At 38.4% G+C, this 25,103-nt stretch overlaps 1 protein-coding gene across 2 annotated transcripts in view; it reads right to left on the reverse strand.

Moving 5' to 3' along the window:
- Positions 1-3,902: 3,902 nt before the first annotated feature.
- SETD3 (SET domain containing 3, actin N3(tau)-histidine methyltransferase) overlaps positions 3,903-25,103 on the reverse strand; it is a 62,509-nt gene continuing 41,308 nt past the window's right edge. For both annotated transcript variants that reach the window (XM_066321848.1, XM_066321849.1), the window contains 7 exons: positions 18,800-18,858; positions 16,828-16,942; positions 12,522-12,596; positions 9,678-9,844; positions 8,947-9,032; positions 7,042-7,202; positions 3,903-6,422 (listed from right to left, as the gene is read on the reverse strand). In XM_066321848.1, coding sequence (XP_066177945.1) covers positions 5,979-6,422; positions 7,042-7,202; positions 8,947-9,032; positions 9,678-9,844; positions 12,522-12,596; positions 16,828-16,942; positions 18,800-18,858 — 1,107 coding nt within the window. In that variant the 3' untranslated portion in view covers positions 3,903-5,978. The remainder of the gene's footprint in view (positions 6,423-7,041; positions 7,203-8,946; positions 9,033-9,677; positions 9,845-12,521; positions 12,597-16,827; positions 16,943-18,799; positions 18,859-25,103) is intronic.

Here is a 25,103-nt window from a genome sequence, read left to right on the forward strand (position 1 = left end):
AATCACATATGTACATGAAAATAATTAAAGGGACAAATTATGCATTTGCATAATTTGGAAGCTTAGGTATAGTAAGTTAACATGTGTAGAAATGACTTTAGGCAGCTCACTGTGATGTACACTTTTCTATTTCATTTACCTGTAGTTTGATCTATGCTACTCCTTTTATTTCAAATTCATAGCAGTTCTGGTCCTTTTGTTACTAACCATTCAATAGTATCTTGACAGCAGAACTACATCTTCGTTCTCATTTAATAACTATTTATCATTCTGTATCTGCCCATTTTCAAGAAGGAATAAAGTTAAGTGTTCCAGAAATTGGAAAAAATTGAAACTTGACCTTTATTAAGTGGGTTAATTGTCACAATCTCAGCATGTACAAAATTAATGACCAAAAAGTGGAACTTCAGAGTTTCAGAAGACTAGGTTAATGTCCAAAAAAGCCTAAACTCTGACCTTCTTGACATATGCCAAAAGAAACAGCCACCCTAATAAATTACTACCTGTGTGCAATTATAATAAACCATTTCTAGCATCCAATCACTTGAATTAATTGCTGCAAGGCAGTGGGACTTACAGATATTCAAGGCAATCTAAAAATTCCTTTGCAGTTCATAGGAGGCTGTTTGTGCCTGCCTGTTTCAGCATGGAGATTCAGTTTTAAAGCACATTATTCATACCTTTGGACCACAAATCTGTATACAAGCCCACTTACTAGTGCTGAAATTAGGAGCCTTGGCTGAGGTATTAACATTACTGAAAGCAGTGAACCAGTGTGGAATAAAGCAAAGGGAATTGAATTTCTCTTAAACCCCTATCATGAAACAGTTGCTGGATGCAGGACACCTACACAGTTTCCAAATTTCAGCCTTACATAGGAGGAACAGGCAACTTCTGCGAATACGACAATAAACCACAGCATATTTAAATCAAATGGCATTTGCAAAAAGAAAGCTAAAAGAAAGAAAGAAAGAAAGAAAGAAAGATTCCATTTGCATGGGTCCAAGGTAGCAGTAACAATGTGAAATCTACTGACTTCCACAGCACCATGTCAAACACTGATGAATTGGCCTAGAGGATAGCCCACATTTCTCCATGGATAGAAATGCATCTAGGGAACAAGCAGGTTGCCCCACAAAGCAAGAGGGTACCTGGTCAGTAATATGTGTAAATGAAACAAGGCTGCAAGCTGGAATGAAGCTACTCTTGGTGTTTGCCACACATGGCATTTTACCTGGAAACTTGCTTTTTGACCTTGTTAATCCTATTCAAAGGACAATTGATTTGTGCATTCAGGGCTGGCAAGTTAGCCCATTTTTTAAAAACAGTAAACTTAAATAAAATACCACTGTTTAAGTTCAGTTATCTAGTGGTGATGGCATTTGAATCTGGGCTTAAGTAATGGTGACTCAGCTGTGAAACCAACATTACTCACGTGCAAGATTCTATTCCCTATACTCATGCAGATTTTAAGCACCTTTCTGAAGAAGCACAGTCAAGTCTCAAAGGGCTACAGATCTGTTGCACTCCGATTCACATCAAGGTGCTCAAAGGCACAAGATGTGGTGCTCAGCATCAACTATTTTGCCGTGTCTGAACTGGATTTAATTGGAAAATGATTGTCTGGTTTCTCTGGATTGGGAAGACAGAAGACTCAGGTTCAGAAGCTTCTTCTGTGCTTGATCAACTTCAAATAATAAAATAGTGCTATACACAAAAAAACACGTGGATGCAGGTCCCTAATTCTAGACACATTCTTTCAGGTGACTGACCTGAATACAACACTATCCTCTATTTCCTTACTGCTCCCTGTGGCTTTGTCTAGTCCTTCCATGCTGGATTTGCAAAGCCTTTCCTTAACTCTTACTACTGAGCAGCTGTCCCACAGTGGCAGAGGGGCAGTTAATGGACAGCAGTAACTCCAACCCAGGCTCCCTGAGGTTATCCCAGCACTGCACTGACAAGGCAGCAGCCACTTACAGCTGCTTTTCTCTGCCAGTTCAACACAATTTGTGATCCATGTGTGTTCACCTGTTCCTAGATAGTGAAGCTCTTGCCTAACTGTGAAATTTCACAGCAATTACAGAACTAATTTGAGATCATTTTGAACACTCACTGAAATAATTCCCAAACTTTCTCTTCTTCAGAACAGCAACCCCTGCCTCCCAGACAAAGCAGCTGTTGTTCACTTGTCCAGCTCCTGTTTTCCACTTAGGAAAGGACATGTCCTTACTTTCCTCTCTTATCTAGCTTAATCTTTCATGATCAAAAATTACACCAGGTCCAGAAACCAGGAATATTTGTGGTTTTCTTTTTTCTTAATTATGGACTGAATTTTTTGTGATTTTTTTTTTTTTTTAATTTTAACTGAAAAATCCTCCACATGGTTTCCAAACTTGTGGCATTTGTTAGGAAATAGATGTAGAACCTGCAAAATGCTAAGAAAGCTCTTCTAACCGTGAGTCACCAATTTATGTGCTCTACTTTGCACAGCATGCAGTGCATGCAAAGAAGGAAACACGATAGAAGAGAACTATTAAATATAGACGGTTATTACGTGAAAACCACGTGCTCATATCTGACTTCAACAAGGATCAGTTAAAAATCTTCTAGAGGAAAAGGGATGGGTATTGCTTCATCAGATAAATTTGGTAGAGCAATGTTTTTACTGAAAACTCCTGCTTGGAACAGAGTTATAAGAAATACCTGGACTGAGCTTCAGTCCATAAAATCAGGAAAGAAGAGCAGACTTTGGGAGCACCTTTCTTTTGTCTGATTGAAATACTTCAAATATTGTTTCATAATTACTTCACATGCCTTTCTATAAAATGAGGGAGAGATAAGGGGCAGCAGTGGATACTATATACTGTTTTTAAGCATGTGAACTAGAGGAGATTTTGTAACATAAATCTTCCAGAATATCTTTGAATCATGCAAGTTTCATGACTCCATGATGACCATTCGTCCCTAAAGGAAAATCAGCCTCAAGAAGGCAGCTACTGTTGGGTTGCACAGATTTTCTGTACATACCACCTTATAACGATGTCTGAGGCAAAGAATATTTATTCTAGCCAAGAATAAAAACCATCCCACCTCCCCAGCCAGAAGGCTCTCATTTCTCCTTCACTCATGACAGCACTTAAGCTACAGTTGCATTTACACTTAAAAAACATTTTTCAGGCTGGCAGTTGTTGCTCAATTTTGTATATTTGACTTTATCGAGATGGAAATATGGACATCACCTCATGGCACAGACCCAAACTAGTTACAGGTTGTTAGGGAAATGATTCATCAGTAGGTAGGTTCATGTAAAATTCAAAAGGCTTTTTTTCCCTTGTTTTGCTTTTGGAGAACAGTCCGAGAAATGCAAGTGATGTCTTTCTTACAGGAATACTTTAGATAGCTAAACAGAAGCAAGATTTGGCATTTAGCCTGGGATTAGTGTGAACAGCCTCTTAACCAAACATTATGAAGAAAGTTAACTTTAAAATGCTTTGAAAGGTCTGTTTTCATGACAGATGGTAATAAGGGCTCATCAGTGCCAATTTTTTTTGTTTCCACCTCAGTTTTCGAAAGCTTAAGTTTTAGGTTAGTGCTTCTGAAGGAACCATTACATGCATAGAGGAAAAATGCAAATTACAAAATTAGATTACTCACTATTTTTATTGCGTGTAACATTTTTCTAAATAACACTAACAGATGAAGAGTAAGAATTTGACCATGCACTCAGTAGAACACTTTCCCTTTCTTTTACTAGAATCCTTTTTCTTTTTTCCCCAGCTATTTGTCCTTTAATCTTTATCTGTACACCTGAACAGATATTCCTCTCCCCAGAGACCCCCAAAGATACAGCAGTCAGTAGCAAGTAGAGGTTTTGTTTGTATAATACACTCACTAGTGAAGACATGGTAGAACTATATTTTATTCAAGAAAACCCACACATTCTGTCCTGTGGTGACCACAAGCTTTGCTAAGCCATAGATATTAGCAAATACTGGAACAAAATACAGTGTATCAGATTGAATCAAAGCATTTAAATTCTGAATTACAGTTATAATTTTCAGGGAAGGCTACTTTCAGAATTGCATCATAGTATCTAGTACAATGTTGTGCAATGTAAGTGGCAGAAACAGAAATGGAGTATTGGTCCTAATAAAAACCAAATTGTAATGACTCTTGTGTGACATTTAAATTGTCGAGACAACAATTCCATAACATTCTACCAAAGGCAGCATATAGTTACAAAAATACTGGTCCAGCATCTTGTTAGTGATGAAGCAATATCCAAGGTGCAATGGCAACATGCCATTCTTAGTGAAATATTTTTTAAAAAACTATTTTTTCTATTTTCCCCGCACTGATACTAGCTGAACACCAGAACTTCTATGATGACCTGAAAGTCACTACTTAAACGTGTATTGCACCAAAGATTGATGCAAAACCACATTTTCCAAGTTGCAGTATAAAAGAAGCAAAGTCTAATAAAACTATGAATGTGCCAAAAGACGTTTTACTGCAACTGATCTTAGATGAGCAGTTTGCAACCTCTATTGAGCTTTAAACAACTGTCCAAGCTTTCCATTCTATCCATTATCATGAATCCAAGGATACAAAAGTAAAAGACAAAGTCCTTAATGTTGAGAACAGAATTAAACCACTTTATACTCCTCTGAATCGATCCACAAAATAAAAACATTCTGCTCTCCTCTCCTCCTAATACCCTGGTAATTTCAAAGTCAAGCCATGGAATTACCCTTGTTCTGATATTGCACAGTGCTAGGATTGTATTGTTTCGCCCAGAAGTTCAAACACATACTATGACGGTGACCAAAACTGCTGGTGACAGTAGACCTGCTTAAGTTGTGGAGGTATTCCAAGAAATGTGCATCAGATGAAGACACAATCTAAATGGCAAAAACCACTGCAGACTTGGCTGTGGTTTGGACTTGGGCCAAAAAAACCTCCTTGCCATTTCCTTTGAAGGAAGCAGGACCAATTAATATCTTAACCAAAAGATCGAGTAAGAGCAGGTTACCATGTGACATTCAATGTTACATTCAACAACACAGAAATGAAGGAGTAGCAGACAAGAACATTATTAATATTTTCCTTTTAATAATGGTTTCATCAGAAGTGTAGCTTTGAAAAATCTCTAGCTCGTTGTGAAAACCTGAAGAAGCTGGGAAGTGACTTCACTTTGATCAGTTTAAAGCTGTGGCTTGGCCCATCTGCTTTCAAAATCTCCAGTAGCTCTGCCAACCTTGTAAATAAAAACTACTGCCTCAAAATAAAAAGTAGTCAGCCTTTAAAAGTTTGTGAATGTTGTATTGTAGCAGCCTAACTCTGACTGAAGAAGAAAGATATTTTATACAGTAAACAAAAGGCAAAGTAAACTGAAATCTTCAGAGATCACTTTAAGTGTATACAATTTGGATTCTCATTGACATTGAAAACTACCAATCATAAGGTTGCCACCTTACCTTTTTCTGGACTGGCACACCTGATTTTAAACAGGTTTTCCTCCAGTCTCCCAAGTTTCTGATCCTCTCATTCAGTTTTCTGCTGCACTGCTCCCCTACCTTCATGCTGAATACCGAGTCAGTACTGCCTTCTGCTTTTCTTGGCAGGAGGCAGAGCAAGCTTTTAATTTCAGTAGTCAGAGTGACAGAACAACAAACGCGCAGCAGATAGAGGAGCTTAATTCTTCCCCAGGAAGAAAATACATTTGGTTCAACAAAGGGCTGCAAAATCTTCCAAAGGCACCTCTTTCCCCAGTTTTTGCCTGAAAGCAAGATGGCAATCTTAATTGAAAAGGGATGCTAAATCTTTTAAATAACTTAAAAATTCATTTTTATATAAAGCAGCAAAACCATTTTTCTCTGCAGAAAGAGAAATGTTAACAAAGAAACACACCAACATAAATGCACTGTTGATAAACTTCAGCTAGTTTAATTTCACAAGAAAGCAAAATTTTAGGACTATTCTTTAACCTCATCAGTACTTTCTGAAGAAGATTCTTTGGCATCTTCAGTCCCTCTGTTGCTTTTCTCTTTACTAAGATTTTCACTTCCTGATTTGGTCCCATTAAATAAAGAGTTTTCACCATTTACAAACCCATTCTCTGTGACTTCAGCATCAATGGCTTCATCGATCTTTAAGTCCCCTTGCTCTTCCACATCTTCTAGGTTTCTCAAGACAATAGGGAGCCTAGAGTCTGCCACAGTGTTCTCCAACAAGGCAATATGGCCCTTGTCATACTTTGGAAGGGGAGCTCCCTCTGCCATTTGTTTGGTATAATACTCTCTGCTGGCAGCCGCGCTCTTCACGGCCTTCTCCAGGATCTCCTTCTCACCTAAGCGCAGTTTGATGGCCATTATCGCATGTGGAGTGAGGTCCTGAGTCTCCAGGAAGGACTTATCGACCTGTTAGAAAAGAAAAAGCAAGTCTGTTACTAACACCCAACACAACAAAGCAGCCCCTCACCTCATCTCTTTCTCTGAGCAGGAAGTGATGCCAGGCTTTGCAGACGGAGCCAAATGGACATCAGGGGGGACTGCAAGGAGTTCCAGGTGAAATTTGTCATGAAATCATAAAAAAAGCCCAAAATTTCTGCAAAGAAATCAGTCTGCATGACAAGCACAGTCAGGTTACTTCACAAATACATGCAGCATGTAGGTTCACTTATACATTTGCAATAGGAGCAAGTTTCTTTGCAGTCTGGAGAAGGCAACTAATAGACAACAAGTTGAAACTGATTCCCCATCTTATTTGCAGAGAAAAAAGCAGGTAGTCTCTACTTGGAGAATCAAAGGAAAATACATTAATAAAATTACATTAACAAAATTTTCTTTTTTGCAATCTTATTTGATTTTCCTTAGATAATGCAAAACTGTTTCTGCACTTAAAAAGTACAGAATGAATTATGTACTAACACTCAGATTGAAGTTTGCAAAGACAAGATGGAGCACAAAATATCTTTTCCTACAATCACAACACACAGAAGAATTCAGACATTTAAATTACACATAATGATAATTTTACCTCCACAGTTGTTTTATAGGTTTTCAAAAGAAGGGATGCTCTGGCTTCCAGGAATGTCCACAGTTTAACTTCATTGTCCCAGCTAACAGGAAAGTCAGAGTTCCCCAGAGTGAAGATTTTGCCAATCGCATGCTCACCTATCAAGTGCTCCTTCAGCTCTTCTGCAATAAGTATAAAACCAATCTGTTAAAAAACAATCTCATCATTCACTTTGTCAGTTGACAAACTGCAGAAAGATTTATTTTCAATCATGTATCTTTGAGCAGATAACAAAAAATAACCCTCTCCTCAAAGAAGAATTATCAGATACGCTGCTTTTTTCTAGGATTTCTCTCAAAGAGACAACTGGAAGTCTTGAGGTCAGCAGAAAATGGGCTTCTCTCCACTTGGAAATAAAGATACTTTAGATATCACAGCCTCTCATACACAGCATAAATCTGTGTCACTGAAACAGAATGTTTTGTAAAATCATTCATAAATGAAAGTGAGTAAATGTGTAAAGAGCTCAATGAACTTTTTGAGAATAAAAGGAACAGGCCAGACAGTGTGCAAATAGCAATGGAATTCTTTTTCCGATTGTTTTGGTAATCTTTTTCAGTAGCAGAAACTTCCTACAGCTGGTCAGAAAGGACGTCCATCAAAACCCCAGAGCAGGAAACATTTAATCAACTCCTTGATATTACATAAATTTCATTAAACCTTTAGTTAATAAATTTGACTACTGCAAAGCAGTTATCACAAACTTCACCAAGAGCTTGCATGTAGTTTCTCAATAAACAGTTTTCTTAAACAGTGTTTAAGACATATAAATAAATGGAGTACAATCATATATCAGAGAAATGCAATTAGCTATATTTTCCTCTCCAAGCTAAAATTCACTCCCTCATCAGCCTCCTAAAATCTTCTTCCCTTGAATTTACTTCCCAGAAGTATCAGGCAATTGGAATAGATGGACATTGTAGGTCCCCTCCAACTGAACTGTTCTGGTACATTCTAATTTCTTAGGAAGTTCTAAAAGATGGATGACAGGAGGAAGTGAAAGCATGACACTAAGTTACATTGGTTTTATTAAATATAGCAAATAGACCACATGCAAAAACTCAGCTACTTCGGTGTTCCTGCTGGCACAAAAAATCCACATCATCTGCACAGTATTCTTAACTGCAAGGGAGTTCTCTCACTGTCATGACAAACTGTCACATCCATAACCTTCAAAACTCCACCTAACCAGCAAGGAGCTATTATAAGCATTTAATGAGAAGCTTCACATGCACAAATAAAGTTAATATTTATTAATTGTACACATATTTTGCCCCACAAATAAAAGTAATAGAAGAGAAGCACTAGAAAGACAGTCTGCAAATAGAGAAATTTGTTTTAGATTACCAATTACCAAAATATTGAATATTTCGATTACAAATTACTAAAATATAGAAAATACTCAAGTTTAAAATGTCTCTTCCATATTTCCTCTACAGTACAGACTATTCCAATTTAATACTTAAATGATTCCAGTGGTCATGGCTAATATGCTGTGATTTTAAGCATGTAAACCCCTAGGTCTTGCATGATCTCGTTCTGCAAACTATTTTGAAACTTAAGAATTAGAGATCAAACTCCAAAGCTCACTCATTCACAAGAGTCTCGGACATTAAAGGAAATAAAAAAGTGAATCATCTCATGCTTTTAGAGTTACTGAAATATTCTCTCAGATGACATGGCCAAAGATTGGGGTTCTCAGTAGCTCATAGATTCCTATTTAACCTAAACTCAACTTCTCTGATCTTCCATCTTAATGTTTTATATAAATGTCTATCACATTCCTACATTAATAACAACAACAAAAATCAAACATCCCCACAACAAGACAAACATAAATTAGGTTATCTTCATAAAATATCCTACCTTCACTCATACAAAACACTCGAAGGAAAGCCAAAAGCTGGGCAGAGATTGCAGGCTCAGTGGAGTGCAAGGCAAAAACACTTGAACTAATAAAAGAAACAATCAAACAAGAACAGTAAATACAAGTCCAATCATCATATCATTGAACTTATCTCAACACAGAAGACCATAAAGTATACAACAAATGTACTGCTACAAAAGTAACTTTAAAAAAAATTAGGTAATATTAGCTCAAACTTAAAAGCTTCCCTAACCTGCATCTGAAAAGAATGATTATCTCTACAATTTTACACTTCAGATTATTTTATACAGCTTTCATAATAAATTCATGAAAATGCAATGTTTCATGTCTGCTGCTCCTAATAGTACCCTCTGGACTGAAATGACTAAAGGAAAATGCTGTGATTCACATCCTGAGCATTGTAGTATGTCTGCAAGGGGTAGGAAAGAAAGTAAAACCACAGATTGCTTCAAATTAATCCTCACTCTGTTTTTGTTCAAATGGTTATTAATGCAAAGGCTTTTTTTTTTCTTATATATGGTTCAAATTAGATGATAATATAGCTCAGAGAACTTCTGTAAATATTATTACAATCATTTTAATTTGCTATATAAACAGGAGAAATATTACACCTCAGAAAATTATCACAGAAGAGCTTCATGTATGCTCTTCTGGACACTATATACTTTGGAAATGTTTTTAAAAACCCATGGCATTGTGTTTTACTTACGTTGGGATACCAGCACGAGCTAAGACCTCTGCCTTCATGGCATACAGCCTGTCACTTTTACTCACGCCAAGCTTTATTTTCACTCTGTCATGTGAATTATTATCAAAGAAAAAACCACTGTGGATCACAAATTCAGCGTTTGACCGAGTGCCATAAAAAATGTAAATCTAGAAGGATGAAAAGAGAAGTGAAGGGATGGGAAAAAAAGCTTAAGATCAGCTCACAAAACTGACATAATTTGAAAGTTATTTTCTAAAAGAGTTACTATTCTGAGCACAAGGTATATTTGGTTATATGAAGAAACATGCTTTGTTTTCTGCTATTGACTCAAATGCTGTATATAAAGTGGCAATTACACGTTAGAGGTAGAGGCAAACATATCCATGTAACAGAGACTTTGAAAGGCAAGAAGAAATCCTTATTCTGTATTTTAAAATGAAAACGTTCTGGTTTCTCACACTGTCATAAAGCACCAGCATACGGAAATAAGTTTTCAAAGGCTTATAAAAAGCCTAAAAAAATCAGAAGACAAGGAGAGCCCATTAAAAGAAATGGTGTTTCTGGAGTCATTTTCCCGAACCAAATGTCCACTCAAAACTATACTGCTGATAGATAGATCAACTTTGCTTTCATTTAAATGTTACCTTAAGATATGGATATACCACAGTACATCATACAGAGAGATCTGAGCTGTGTTCAGCCAGTATTTATTTTTGTTTTACTCTGAACTCTTTTCTATAAAGCACATAGTTACTTTAATTCACATTTAAAAATAAGTTCCTAAATATAACCTGCAGAATGTATTTAACTCAGGGCTAGGCAGTATGAAATTCATGGGACCAGAGGTCAGAGTAGCAATTGTATTCTCCCACATCAAGAGGATATTTTCCCATTTGTGTTTGATAACAGAATTGTCAATCAGAAAAAAAAGTTCCAGCAGTTACAGAATTCCCTTCACAACCTCAGGGTACAGCAGTGCTCTGGATGCTTGCAAACTTCCATTCCTCTCTAGCTGACAGAGAAAGACACAGCGCTCTCTAAAGGGCTCAGTAACAGCAATGATGCCATTTACTTTCTCTGTTTTCTATTTTGTATTAGAACTATTTATCCTAAGCACTAAATGCTTAAGTATGATATTGAATTATAGTAAACATTATACTGTAACAGACTCACATGATGAACATGTGACCTGCCTAGGTATATCAAGGCAGTGGGTAAGGAAAGAGTTGCTCACCCTCTCAAGTTTCAAAACTACTGCAACATATCTCATATTAAACTAAAAGTCACATATCATGCACACAAGACACAGTATGCTCTTACACCCCAAGACTATTTTACAAAAAATCCAATTAAACGGAGTAAGAACTGCTTTACTTCAGGCCAGTGTTTGACAGACTTTGTGGACTTCTACTGCCCAACATTTTTAATAGTAAAAGCATGGATCATACACTCATCCTGCTGAAACTGTAAGAAATAACATCTGCATGGTATATTAAAGGACTGAAGCATGATATAATTACAGTGCTTTAAAGATGTCACTAACAGTTAAAGTTTGCACAGAAATTCAAAAACTCCCTGATAAATAGCAGACAAAGTGAAACTACTAAAATAAAATTGAAATATAGGAACCCTCTATAATTGAAATGGAGACAGCAGCCAGAACAGCTATGTGACACATCCATTGCCAGCTGTGGAAAATTATAAATTGGATCACTTCTGGAAAAACTGTGGACCCCTTTTAACTCATCACACCACAACTGGAAAAAAACAGAAAATATTTGACTACCATAACAAATTCTGAGAGCAAAAATATACAATCACTGTAAACCCCAGCATAGCAATGAGGATAAATACACTTCTGGAAAGATGTATTCAAAAAAGAAAAAATTCCAGACACTTCTTTGTTAAAAAAAGATAACAGTACATAAGAAAAATTAAAATCAAAATATTATAAATTGTAAGACTGGAAAAATAATACAGTAAAAGTAATAGCTCAGAGGCTGAGTTATAAAACATTTCAGGATGTTTCACAGACAAAGGCTTTGTCTGGCCATGCTGACTGCACAGGCAGTAGTCAGAAAAGGAGTGCTGCTCCACCTGAGGGTTTAGGCTGTTGCTGGCACAGCACAGACACACTCCTGGAACCACTGCCTTCAATGCATCACTACTTTGGACACTCAGTTTTGGTTTTGAGCAGTTCTGATCAAAATACTGGATTCTGAACTGTTCCATGCATCTCTGCAAGACAGTCCTGCTGTCTCAGGATGAAGAGGTGAATACACTCATGCCTGTGTGAAAGGGACAGAGTACCTCTTCAGGTCCTTTTCTCATTTCCACTAAGCATTGCAATGACAACAGCATGGGTTAAAATGACTGGCAACTGTACTGCATTCACCTCTTTTAAATGAATGAAGACTAACCAAAAACATAAGCAAACAAACACCACTGTTAAAAAAGACTCTATGATCCACTACTGCAGACAAATCTAAAAAATATTTATCTTTGGTCCTTTGGATATGGCCTTTTACTAAGCTCTTCCAGAACACCAAACTCGGTGGCTGTGCATGTTCATTCACCAATTATTAAATATTTCTACTGGTTCTATGAAATATGAGGAATAAAACTCTCTTACAGTCGGGGTCTATCAAGTGATAGAAAATACTCTGAAAAATGTACATGTATTTAGTTTGGTAGCATTTTCACTCAAAATTAGCTCAGCATAATAAAATTCAAATGTAGCAGAGTTTAATCCCCACCACTCCTTTATTAAAATTTTCTAAGAAGTCACCAAGTGTCCACAGAATGCAATGAAACAACAATAATGTAGACAACTCTTCACACTACCTGTTCTCCAGCCTTGAAATCTTGAAGCGCTACACATTCACACCGGTCATCTTCCAAATTGTAGCCTGTAGTGATCTATCCAGGAAAAGTGACAAAAGCACCTTTAGCATTTTATATTTCTCTTTCCCACCACTGACCAATTTTCCTATTGGAAATAAATATTAACAATAGGAATTGCACACATTTCTTTCTCAGCACAACAGAATATAGCTGATAGTGATTGCTTTGTGATTCCTGAGCAATCTCTTCTTTAAAAAAAAATCTCTGCATTAAAGAAATCTAATGGAGGAAAGAACTTACCTGAAGTGATCAGAAAGCTCTGAGGAAAGTACCCTCCACAGAGCACAGACAAAGTACCATGCTAAAGCCAGCAGCTTGTTATAAAGTTCTGGAGCTTTCAGTCACTCCCATGAGGCCCAAGGGAGCAAGGCACTGACAGCTCTATATGCTGTGCTTTATCCTTCAACTGCCAACACATTTTTGATCTCTCAATGAAAAAGGATTAGATAACTGTGGATCTTTAGGGGATACAATCTTCAGAGAATTATAATTTACTTGAAAATAATCCCTTTATCTAAAAGTTAAGTAATACTCTTAAAACGTTAAAAGGATTTTTGTGATGGTAGCTGGCAGTGGAAGAGGATAAACTCTCCTGACAAACCTGTACTTCCCCAAAAACAATTACTAAACTGTAAAGGGGTCACGCTAACAAGTAAAGCTATTCTAAAAATGTAATATTTTTATAAAGTGACAAACAGCATGTTTTTGAATAGTATGACCAGAGATGCAGCCACAGAATAGAACATAAGCTGCTGAAAAATCAGAAAGCAACTTTTACGAGTAGGTAGTCTGAGTTCAGTACTGACAGAAGTAACTTATGGAAAAATATGCTCTGGGCCTGGGGAAAAACCTAGAAGAAGCCAAAGATTCTCTCTCAGCCTTTGAAAATGAAAACATACTTTTTTGTAAGCTGACTGACATGAGTTGCAGTATACACTGATTCCCCCAGCTTGGATTACAGCTTGTCCAAAGGCAGAACTCCTCAGATTATTTCAAAAGCTTGGTTGATGGCTTACACATTAATAGTTTTGCACTGCTTGCATCACTAAATATGCATTTGTGAGCCAAAATAGTGCTTTCAAATGGAGCAAATCCAAAATGTCAGCCCCAAGCATGGGCAGCCTGGCCCTGCAGACACTTACAGAAACCTCCCCTGTGTGGATGCCTCACTGCAGGTCTGTTTAACAGGTTTGTGGCATGTGGAGATCAGTAAAGAACATGAGAGTCGTGCAATACAGCCTACTGAGAAACAAGGCTGCAGTACTTGAACACAGAAACTCCTGTACATTCTCTAATTTGGACCACACAATTTTAATTAACAGCTTTGGTTTAGAAAGTTATCCTACCCTGAAATGCAGGTTACAAATGCTAGAGGATGAGAAATCTACCTTCCTACTTCAAATACAGTCATCTTACGAAAAACTGCATTTTTCATCCAAAACTAAGAAACTCTTGAGCAGTCCTGAAATTTTCTTAGTGTGTAAACTCCGTGAAATAGTTCTGAACGTGAAAAGTCCACTCCAATCCAATCTTGAAATTCTGGTGGAATAGGAGGCTTGCACAAACTGGGGAAATTCCAATACATTAAGAGGAGGATTCTGTCAGTTTAAGCATGCCACACTAGAGTACTGATCTTTCTTTTAAATTTTTATTTTTGCTTTAAAAAACCCCTCAAAACAACACACAAACCCCAGCAGCACTTCTGAAAGACTTTTCTATAAAGCATAATGGAGTGCTAGACTCCTGTTTCCTCTTTCTTTTAATAGCAGTCACGTAAGAGAATTAACAGGGTGTTTACTTCTCTTCCCACATGATAGCTGACAAATTGCATCCCTTCAGTTTTATTTCTGAAGCAGACTGATACATGAATTTCAAGTTTTGTATAAAGCATGCAATAGTCTGCTTGGTCAGTGATTAAGAATGGACCCAGCCCAACAGGCAGAATGTAGCTTATTCAAAGCTCTGTCAGAACTGGTAATCAACCTCTGACTGTCAAAATACAATCCCACTAAAGAATAACAATGAGAAATGCATGAAGACAACCATTTTGAAATAGTTCTTAGAGGCAGGTTGATCTAATTAATAGTGTCAGAAGCAAGAAAACACTGGATGGACCTAGCTCCAGTTAAAATCCAAAGAGCATTTTATTATCTAGCTCATGGAAAGGGGCCCTGTGGAATAAAGCACTAACAGGGTAGTATATGTATATATGGTAGCTGATTGACCTGAGAAGTATTTCAGCACTACATTTGGAATAAACTAGACAGGGGTGCATTCAGTATCATCTTTTGTTTCTTACTTCCCTGCAATGAACAACAGTTCCCTTCATGTATTTTAAATGGATTGTGCTATGATTAGAGCAGAGCCCACTCTCACCTCACTCTACAATAATATAAACTTCAATATAGGCAGCTTACAATGAGCAGTCACTCCCTCTCCCCATTTCTAAGAGTACAAGGCAACTAGCACACAACAGAAACAGCTTTAGTAGCTTTTCTTAGCCCATTACCAATATTACAGTTTTCTATCCTTCCTGAATTTATATCCATTTAAATTATTTCCTGTAGAAATATGAAATAAATGACAGAAATTTTTACATATATACAAAATATTTAAGTTCAGCACAACCCCCTTTGCCCTTTAGGATATACTTCAGCATAAAAAAAAAATGTTTCCAATCCTGATATACTACTGCATTAGGAGGCTGGCTCCATATCAAACCCATTGTTAAACAGCATAATAAAAATAAAAATTACTTTATCAATTTAAATAGAAGTTTGAATGAGTAAAACAACATAAATAGCTGCTCTTTAAATATCTGCTGCTTAAATTTTCCCTCACAGAACCTTGATTCTCTTCCTCTTTAATCCCAACTTTGAAGGCATGCATTAAGAGTTGTCTAATGAATACAGACAAGTCTTTGCAAAAGCATCTGAAAGAGATGCCCAGCAGGAAAAAGGTACAGGAAGTACTGACGCTTGCAGCTATGACTTATATTACAAAAATACACATTTCTGAATTTTAAGCAATTTTCTTTATACTGAAGACTCTCATATGAACTTTATTACTAAATCAAAGTGTAAGATTGCAAAACAAATAGGCAAAGGCAAGAATCACTGTTAAAGAACAACGTGTAATCACTTTGCAATACGGTAAAATAAATAAATAATGAACCCTAAACACTTGCAACTTTGTAACCTAGCTTATGGAGCTGTAATTGATACAGTCATAGTAACACTAAATTAGCTAAATGTCAAGTGAAAAACAACTTGCTTTACAGTTTGTTCATTTAAAACAGACTTTTTTTATATCAACAGCACTAACACACACTGCTGTCCTAACACTCAGGTCAACCCCTCCACAAAAGAACCAGATCACTTGGTCATATCCAGCACTTACAATAAATAATATCTACTGGAAACACATGTAGGGGGTGTAACTTTTGAAGCATACATGCTGCATGACTAAATAACATTGATAAACCAGCCTCTCTGGGTTTCCATTTCCTCACCTCAGCATTAACCAGTCTGTTAATGAAATTGGGAATCATCCCCTGAACCAGCGCACGTAAGCCAAAATGTCAGCAGGTCTGACTTTCTATATACATATGTCACCTTTTAAATGTTTAATATGCCCTAAAGTAGTACTTTTGCATTTTGTTTTTTTGATGTAGTAACAGATGTACTGTTTTTGTTGAACTAGGCTTTGTTCTTGTTGTTGCTATCTCTATAACAAGGCTCTTTGGGCATGGTTAGGAGAGCAGGCAGTATTTCTTAGTTGCAAATCTCTAACCACTTTCCCTAGTAGTAGCTACAAGAGGCAACCTCCATCAGTGCCTGCTTTCTGTTCTCAGAACAAATTTGTCCAGTACTGTGCATCTTTTTCAGCCCACCAGAAACAAAGCAGCATGTCAAGAGACTATTTAGACCTGTCTGGACAAAATATAAATGAAAACTTTTAAAAGTACATTACATGTACTAACCTTACACAAGTATCAAATCACTTGTAAAGTTTTCTCTTGATGAAGAAAGCTCTCCCTGAAAAGCTATCTTAAGATATTTGAGGAACTGACAAACATTTCTTTCAGACATTAGTTTTTTAGGGTCTCTTGGGGAGATAACATACCTGTGTTTTAAGAAGCATAATGGAAAGTGTTACTAAACTGTTACCAAACTGTTGTATAAGCAGTTGAAAGACTTAATACTTAAACCCTAAAGCCTTTCAGCAACACTGAAGAAATCCTTACCAGTCCATTAGTATGATTACACATGTCCCATAAAGGTATTAGAGCCAGTGTAACTCTGGAACCATCTTCTGTTGGAATCTGGTTCTGCCGTGTCATAACAGAGGAAACTGCCCATCTGCAAGAGTTAGAAACATGAGATGGTCAAAGTTCAAAGCACTAAAATGTGATTGGTCATAGCCCTACCTGAAGCAATATTTTGGACTGGGAGTTTCCAAACTTAGTTTCCTTAAAGATCACTCTGACTATAGGAACAGTAGGAGGCAATATCACTTGCAGGAGCAGCAGCAGCTCCCAGGTTTCCAAGACACGCACACAGAACAAATACCAAACCAGGATTGTGATCCCTCTTCTGTTTGCAAGAGAATCTTCACACCTTCCATTGGCTGCACTCCCCAACCAGGATCCACTCCCTATGTCACCTTCTGCTTCCCAACCCTTCCCTGCAAACATACCTCACACTACACATCCCAGACCCAGGGTCATCTGCTCCTGCAGGTTTTCCTGCTGGGCAGCAGGAGCTCTCATCTACGTGCAAACTCTTCTAAGAGCCAGGACATATTTTCCCCCTCACTCTCTAAAAAGCTTATGTACTGCATGAACTAGAAACCAGTGCAACCACCTGACAGATGGATGATTTTTTGGTGTTTCTCTTCAATTTGCAAGCTTTTGGCTTAGGTCAGTATTGTTGAATTTTCTGCTTAACAGAATTGAGAGGAAAAAAACCCACAACATTCCGAACAAATATCCAGGTAAAAACCATACAAAGAGTATTATGTAGTTTTTTAGCACATGGACATCATTCAAAACCCTTCTGAGCCAGGTTAAGTAAACAAAATGCAAGCTGCTATCTTTTCAAACATAAACATCTTCAGGAAAGCTTAAAATTTCAGTATTTTCTAGAATTTCATTTTTTATTTTATACTTGACAAAAATTAATATTAAACACCAGTGGAAAAAAGAATCTTAGTTTCACCATGCTCTGGCCTTAATACATATATGTGTTGTGGGGTTTTTTGAGGGAAAAAAATATGTCACCAGGAGAAGGTCAAAATAATTTTAATTCTCACAAATTCCACTATTAACATGTACTTAATATACAGAATTAGACTTCCTGAAGGATTTCTTCAGAAAGACTAGACTGCTAAGAAAGACAGTGGCAAACTGAAATCTACCTAATTTCTAAACAGAAAGTTAAAATTAAATTGTGGATAATTCTGATATACAAACACTGCTTGAAACACAGTAACAGTATGCTTCTTGTTAATTGTTGTCATTTGTCTGAAAAATTTTAGACCACTTCACATGTAAGCTGGTGTGTTTCTCAGTGACCCTTTAAGTGAAGGAGGTGTGCTTTGGAAATCCCACTTTCATAGCCTTACCCACATGTACAACTAGGCTAGAAAATCCCTCCTGAGTGCCTTTTATTCATGCTATTTTAATCATTTAACAGAATTAAAGCTCTCATTATCTTAATTATTATTCTTTTTATCTTAGTTCTGTCACCCCTTACAGCACCTCCAAGTGACACTCATGCTTCATGTGTACAACTTCCGTTCTCCAGCTCTCCCGTTCAACACCAGCAGCTCTAGATATTAACTTTTGCTAGTGTGTGCTGGTAAAACCTTTTATGAAAAAAGAAAGAGATTTAAAAAATTTCCCCAAACCTTAGGACTCCTGCCATGTCAACTGAATTATTTTCTTAAGAAACAAGGAATAACCTTAGTAATCTGACTGTGTGTGCCAGTTGGCTAAACAAACTGCTTATAATGAATGACTTGCTTTGTAACAATTAAAATCTGCATATTTATTTCACTTTCTTCTTCATTCAGAAAGTGTGTTAGTATCAAATCCTACAATTAACATTTCAGTAACAATAGGGCTTTCCCACCAATGAAGAATTCCAGGGCCCCATAGTTTACCACAGTAAAACCAGAAAAGAAACAAAGAAAAAAATAATTAAAGACAGACCAACCTGTAGTCATCATAGGTGAAAGAATCCTTTAAGGGCAGTTTGCTGGCATTAGGATGGGTCTGCAAAATGCAAGTTGCATAAAAAGGTGAAAAGAGGAAGAAAAGAGAAATCAGAAATCAGTCAGCAGAATTTCATTATTTAGCTGCCTAACAGATCCTAACAAGAGCCAAATGAAGCAGGAGGCGTCCAGCCGCGCTACAGAGGGATCATCATGCTATTATGCTCTCATACATCACTGTCAACTTAATTTGTTGTGCCCAGCAGCCGCCATAAATCTGTTTCTTCATATTTCAAGACTGGAAGCCACAGACATTGTACAAAAATAAAAAAAAAAAAAATTTAAGGTGGACTGAATATGTAAAGGTAAAACACAATCCAGCCCTTGATGCACAGTGGGGGAAAGAAATCAGACAATAAGTGCACATTAGCTTTCACCAGCTTCCACATTTTCCTCTCCTCTGTGACAGCAGTGAGGTATTTCACAAACGCAAGAAATATTATACAAGATTTTCAATTCTTCCTTGATACCTGTAACAGTATTATTAAGTAGAAGTTGCACTACACCTCTGAAGCAAAAGCAGATTAAAATATTTAAATAGCTTTGGTGACAAACACTGATTAGGCAGTATCTACATTAACCCATCTACACACACTCCTATCTAAAAGTGGAGCCGTGTCATTTGAGAATGCATACTGCAGTTCTCATTAACAAGCAAACATTTAATTTCTAAAAGCTTTAAGAAGCCCTGATACCTGTTATTTTTCTGATTAACTAACTTACTTCAAGTCTCGAAAATACAGGTAGCTTTAAGCCCACATTCACACATTTTCTTTAGAACTTTGCTCCAATTCACAAATGGAAAGCCATAGCAGCATAAATGTTAATCTTCAGGTTCAATTAGGTCTCTGAGACGACTTGAAGCAAATGATCAAACGGTTATTTCAGAAGATACAAATGATTTTTTGCATAGCTCTATCTTTGCGATGCTTTTAATGCATGAAGCTCCATGTAGCACGCAGTTTTTTACTCTTGATGCATTAGCATCACAAGTGCGTGGTAATTTATCATTTCTCACTGTAATGTACTTGCTGGCACTGTGTGCAGGACAGTAGGGGATGAGGTAAAAGTGGCTCAAACCGTAAATCAATTAGAAAACAAAAGCTTGTGCTCAGCGCGCAATTTTAGGCAAATTATATATTACAAAAGACTGCCAATTGGGTGTGAGGTCCCAGGTGGCTGCTCTCCCTCAGCCCCTCCGGTTAACCCTTCCGATGGGCTTTCTCCGGAACGCGGCTGAAGTTACGATTCCAGGGCCCCCTGTCCCTCCCCTTACTTTATTTATATTTTTTTCCCAGCATTCTACGTTTCTGTATGATTTGCACTCACATCGACGGCACGATCATTGCACAACAAATCCCTTCGAATTTAATTGTAGCTACACATTATACAGTTGTTTCTTCCCACAAAAACATTCAGCACAAGCCCAGGACTGAGACCCAAACTGAGACATTTCAGGAGGCACCTTCGCTGCTGGACAGCCCAGACCCGAGCCAAGAAATGAATGCAGAAACTTGTAATTATTACAAACAAAAACCTCCCTATAGTTTTCATTCACGACAATCTAATTTCAACTCCTATCGCGCGTGTTATTAACGTTTATTTTGCAGCAGCTTGACCAATTAAGCGGCGAAAGACAGCCCCAGCGCTGCGAGTGCCAGCCCCTCAAGTTTCCCTTAGCAGCGTTTCCCCCGGGCCGCGGCGATCGCTGTGCGGAGCCGGGCTCGCTGCGCGCCTCCCGTTTCGCGGCGGCTGTGGGCCCGCAGCCCCCGGAGCCCGCTCGGGCCCTCAGTGCGCCGGGCGCGGGCCGGCACTGCCCCCTGCCGGCGGCGCCGCGCACCGCTCCGCCCCGCGCCCCCGCCGCCGGCCCGCGGGGCACGGCACGGCATGGCACAGCACGGCACGGCACGGCACGGCCCGGCACGGCACGGCACGGCCCGGCACGGCACGGCCCGGCACGGCACGGCACGGCACGGCACGGCACGGCACGGCACGGCACGGCACGGCACGGCACGGCACAGCGGGGCACGGCCCGGCCCGGCCCGGCCCGGCACGGCACGGCACGGCACGGCACGGCACGGCACGGCACGGCCCGGCACGGCACGGCACGGCACGGCACGGCACAGCACAGCACAGCACGGCACAGCACGGCACGGCCCGGCCCGGCCCGGCCCGCGCTGAACCGAGCACCGGCGGCGTCAGCGAACGGCCCGGCACACCGCAGGAGAGACAGCCCGGGAACGCGAACACCCCTGGCCGGCCCCTCTGTTCTCTCCTGCTTTCCTCCTGCCCCTCGAAAAGCAGCCTTTAGCGGAACACGCTGTTTTTCCAAGAGTAAGAATGACTGTGGTCATAACGCACTGGAAGTGAAAAAAGCATCGCAGACACTGCGGGGGCTCAACAGCCAAAAAGCGACTGCTACAGCCCCTGTGTCCAGTTCCAGCCCACACCCCATTCTGGGACCACCAGCCTATAGCCTCAAGCCGAACTTGGAGCAAATAAGCATAAGGATGCAAGATACACACATGTTGTCATTGTCCTCTCTGTGGGAAACGTGTATTAGATCAGCGGATTGCAGGGAGACCAATTGTTCATTTCACACAGGCAGCCCCCTTTAACAGCCAACCTGAACACCAAACCCATGGGGCAAAGATCCTGGATGCTGCCAAATGATCTGTCACCTTCCCCGTTTGTAAATCTGTGAAACTTTGGGAGTGTCCCTATGTGGACACCATCCAGATGTAGTTCACATAAAACCACTAGTAAATTACAATAAAGGACAAAATATACGGTCTTAAAAGACACAGGGCAGAATAAAATCCCAGTATATGTAATTACCATATTTATAACATTCCATGGTACAATATTCTAGTAGCTCTTTTAAAGTTAAGATACGTCAGCATATTTGATCACGTTAGATTTCTGACTTGGTCTATTTTACTATGTAACTTAAAAACCCTGTAGATTACAAGAATCTGAAGACACACAAAAAAGAACAATATTCTGATTAAGAATTTGATTTAGTATGCAGCTTCTCTTTATAGTCCCTTGGTAAAAATGAAATCTCCCTAACAAACACTTAATAAAACCTGTCAATATATCTAGAAAGAAAAATGACACAAATGCATTAAGTATTAAATACCCTTGAAAAAAGTCACATATTCCATGAATTTTTGATGTACTATCTTGACATTAATGTAAAACCTTGATATTTATAATTGACAGATATTTAATAAAGTATAGAAGATGACTGCTGCATAGCATGCAAATTGCTCAGACTGCTCAAAAAAGATACAGACATATTTAAACTAAACAAACACTTAATACGTAAAAAAAAATCAGATCTAGCTTTTACAGGTTCACGCAGCTAGGTCTCTACAGATTAGCTTTCAAATGTGACATTATCCACTACATGAACCCTAATTTTAACTTACCAAGTCTGTATGAAGTAGTTTCAGAAAGTTGGGAGGGGAAGCTTTAAATAAAAAATGGGAACATGAAAATGTGAATATATTCATTTAGATGCAGGTCCTGACATTCTACTGAAAGAGTTATTATAAAGAACAAATACCATCTATTTCGTTACCCTTTCTGTGAAAATATTGTCAGAGCTGGCAATCAGGGTGATGACCACTGCAAAAACAAATAGTGGCATGCTGAATTTCATTTTCCTCCTGATGCTGCTATTCCTAAAAAAAAAAAAATAATAAAAAAATGCTTTTTCCCCTTCAGTGTTCCAAGCTTTCTTTGAGACATTTGGAGGATATCTCAAAATAACCAGAAATATTAAAAAGTAACAGTGATTGCTGCCAGATTGTCTGCAGCCACTGTGGAAAGAGACAGACTGTTATTCTAGTCACCTAAAACACTATCAGACTAGAAGCCAGTTACTCAGTATGGCAATCAGAGGAAGGGGGGGTGGGGGGAAGAAAAAAAAAGGAAACTTCCAAACATTTTTTCTCTTTCTGTGAAGCAGTAATATCCAGAGGTTCACGTCTCATGTTTAATGCCTCACAAACAAGCAACACTCCTGATGTGCCATAGGGGCCTCTGTGTTATTAATTTCTCCATCATATTTTTAGATGGACATCACAAGGTAATGATTCTCAAAGTTCCAAGAAGTAGATGCTAAAGGACTCGCACTTTGAGGGCTTGTTTCATTTGAATGGCATGAAGGCTGCAGTGGAGAATAGGTGTGTGTCCTTCCAGCTAAGAAGCCATCAGAACCTTCACTCTGCTTTCCAGCCTAGGGGCATTCACCTCCTGTCAGAGTGGCTAGACTTCTGAAGATAGTAACCCTTTTCCCTATTCAATCACAAAACGCTAAAGCTCATTTATCAGAGTTCCTAATCTTAATGGGGAATTTCCATTAAAACTGACTTATCATTTGCTTGTTTACCAAGTGATGCAAAGAACAAGTCCAATTACTGTAACACACAATACAATGTCTGAGTAGAAGGAAAAATTAAAGTTTACTTAGTGTTAAATTTGTTCACATCTACATTACTAGATTTCTTGAAAAGAGCTAATTTATTTTTATGTGAAGTCATATTGCCCAGCATATTCCTTTGTGCTATTAACCCTTGCATAATCCAAGTAAGAAAAAAATTATTTTAATCACTAGATGTGATCAAAGGGTTTTATTAAAAAAGACACCACCTCTAAACTGAGATAAACTGATCATCGGACCCATCTACATTGTAATACATAGCTAAAAAAGGTTTTTTAAAAAATCTTTGGTTTTGTTGGTTTCCTGAGTTTGTAGACAAAGAGATGGTTGGACTTCTGCGACAACTATTTCAAGTACTCACAAAGACAAAGTTGTGGGCAATCACCACATTGATATCACTAAATCAGATTTCAATAATCTCAAAAACCTCTTGTGTCCCCATTCAAGTGAAAACAGCTCCACTTCTACCCCAGGAAACGATCGTAGCTGGTGTTAAGAGTATACTGAGGCCACCACCGCACTCCCTTCAGAGTCCCCAAAACACTCAGGGTGCTTGAAACAGTTAAAGTCAAAACCACTTTAAGCTTCCACCGTGTTAACTTTCATTCCTTTGAACATAAGCCCCAAGGGTTAGTTGCTTTTGACCAAACAATTTTTTCCTCCTCTTCTTTGCAGATCCTTCCCTCTTTCCACTGCACTCATTAACATGGGGAGATTTCATTATGAGCCTTAGTGGATGCTATTTGATGGTTTCAGGCCAATGTGTAGGTGTACAAAAACACAAACACACACACTTTCAGGGCCAGAAGCACGAAGATCTGTCAGCATTTGCTGGTTACTGTCCCTTTCCCAGCTCTGGAAATCCTTTGAAGCAGCAGCCTTGAAGAGAAACTCCTCTCTGTGGAGCTGCTGAGGCTTTAACTGCCCTAAAGCTAAGTAAAATAAAGAATTCAGAATGGAGGATCCTAGTGATCTACAGGGAAACAAGAATTCACTTTTTCCATTGGACATATGCTGCCTAACCTAATGAGGGAAGCCAGTTCACTGTACAGGACAGGAGACAAAGCCAATGATTATTTTGCTTTGTAACAACAGTTTATAACTACAGAGGCATGCTATGGAATTTTCAAACAGCCCAATTCATGAAGTGCTAGGAATAATGCTTACAAACTTGTGCTGTTATACTACTTTCCTAACAGGAAAAAAAAATTCTACTTTGCAAAACCTAATAGAATGAATTTTAATATAAAAAAGAAGGTACTACAGGATTGAAAAATCTTAATACTAAATAATATTCTCAATTCTTTATGTCAGCAATTTTTATTTATTTTCTGCCAATACCCACAAGAAAGTACTGTTCCAGACTATTAGGGGATTCATGCAGCGGAAGCAAACTGGAATGACTCCTTCTGGTGCAATGGAATTTAACTGCACATCCCCTTTTCTGTACCTTCTACCTGCAAAAATTGTTCTTTGTTAATAAGACAGCAGTGGCACAACAGACAACTCAAACCATTAACTATTAACTCAAGGGTCTGAAGGACTGACAACCCACTTCACAAGTAACATAGATGTACTGTTTGGTAGACAGAGTACACAGAAACAACTCTGAACTGACTGCAGCTGAGTACCCCTCCTCCAATCCTGTGCCATCTTCTTTTTTAAATAGAGGCAAGACAGCCATGGACTCCTTAACATCCATTTCTTACTCCATTTCAGAATATTACTAATTCTGTATATGTGTATGAATACATACACAATTCTGAAATACTGATCTTTCTCAAAACAGAAGACAC

Source organism: Sylvia atricapilla, chromosome 6, assembly GCF_009819655.1.
Source record: "Sylvia atricapilla isolate bSylAtr1 chromosome 6, bSylAtr1.pri, whole genome shotgun sequence".
In the NCBI taxonomy this organism is placed as follows: domain Eukaryota; kingdom Metazoa; phylum Chordata; class Aves; order Passeriformes; family Sylviidae; genus Sylvia; species Sylvia atricapilla.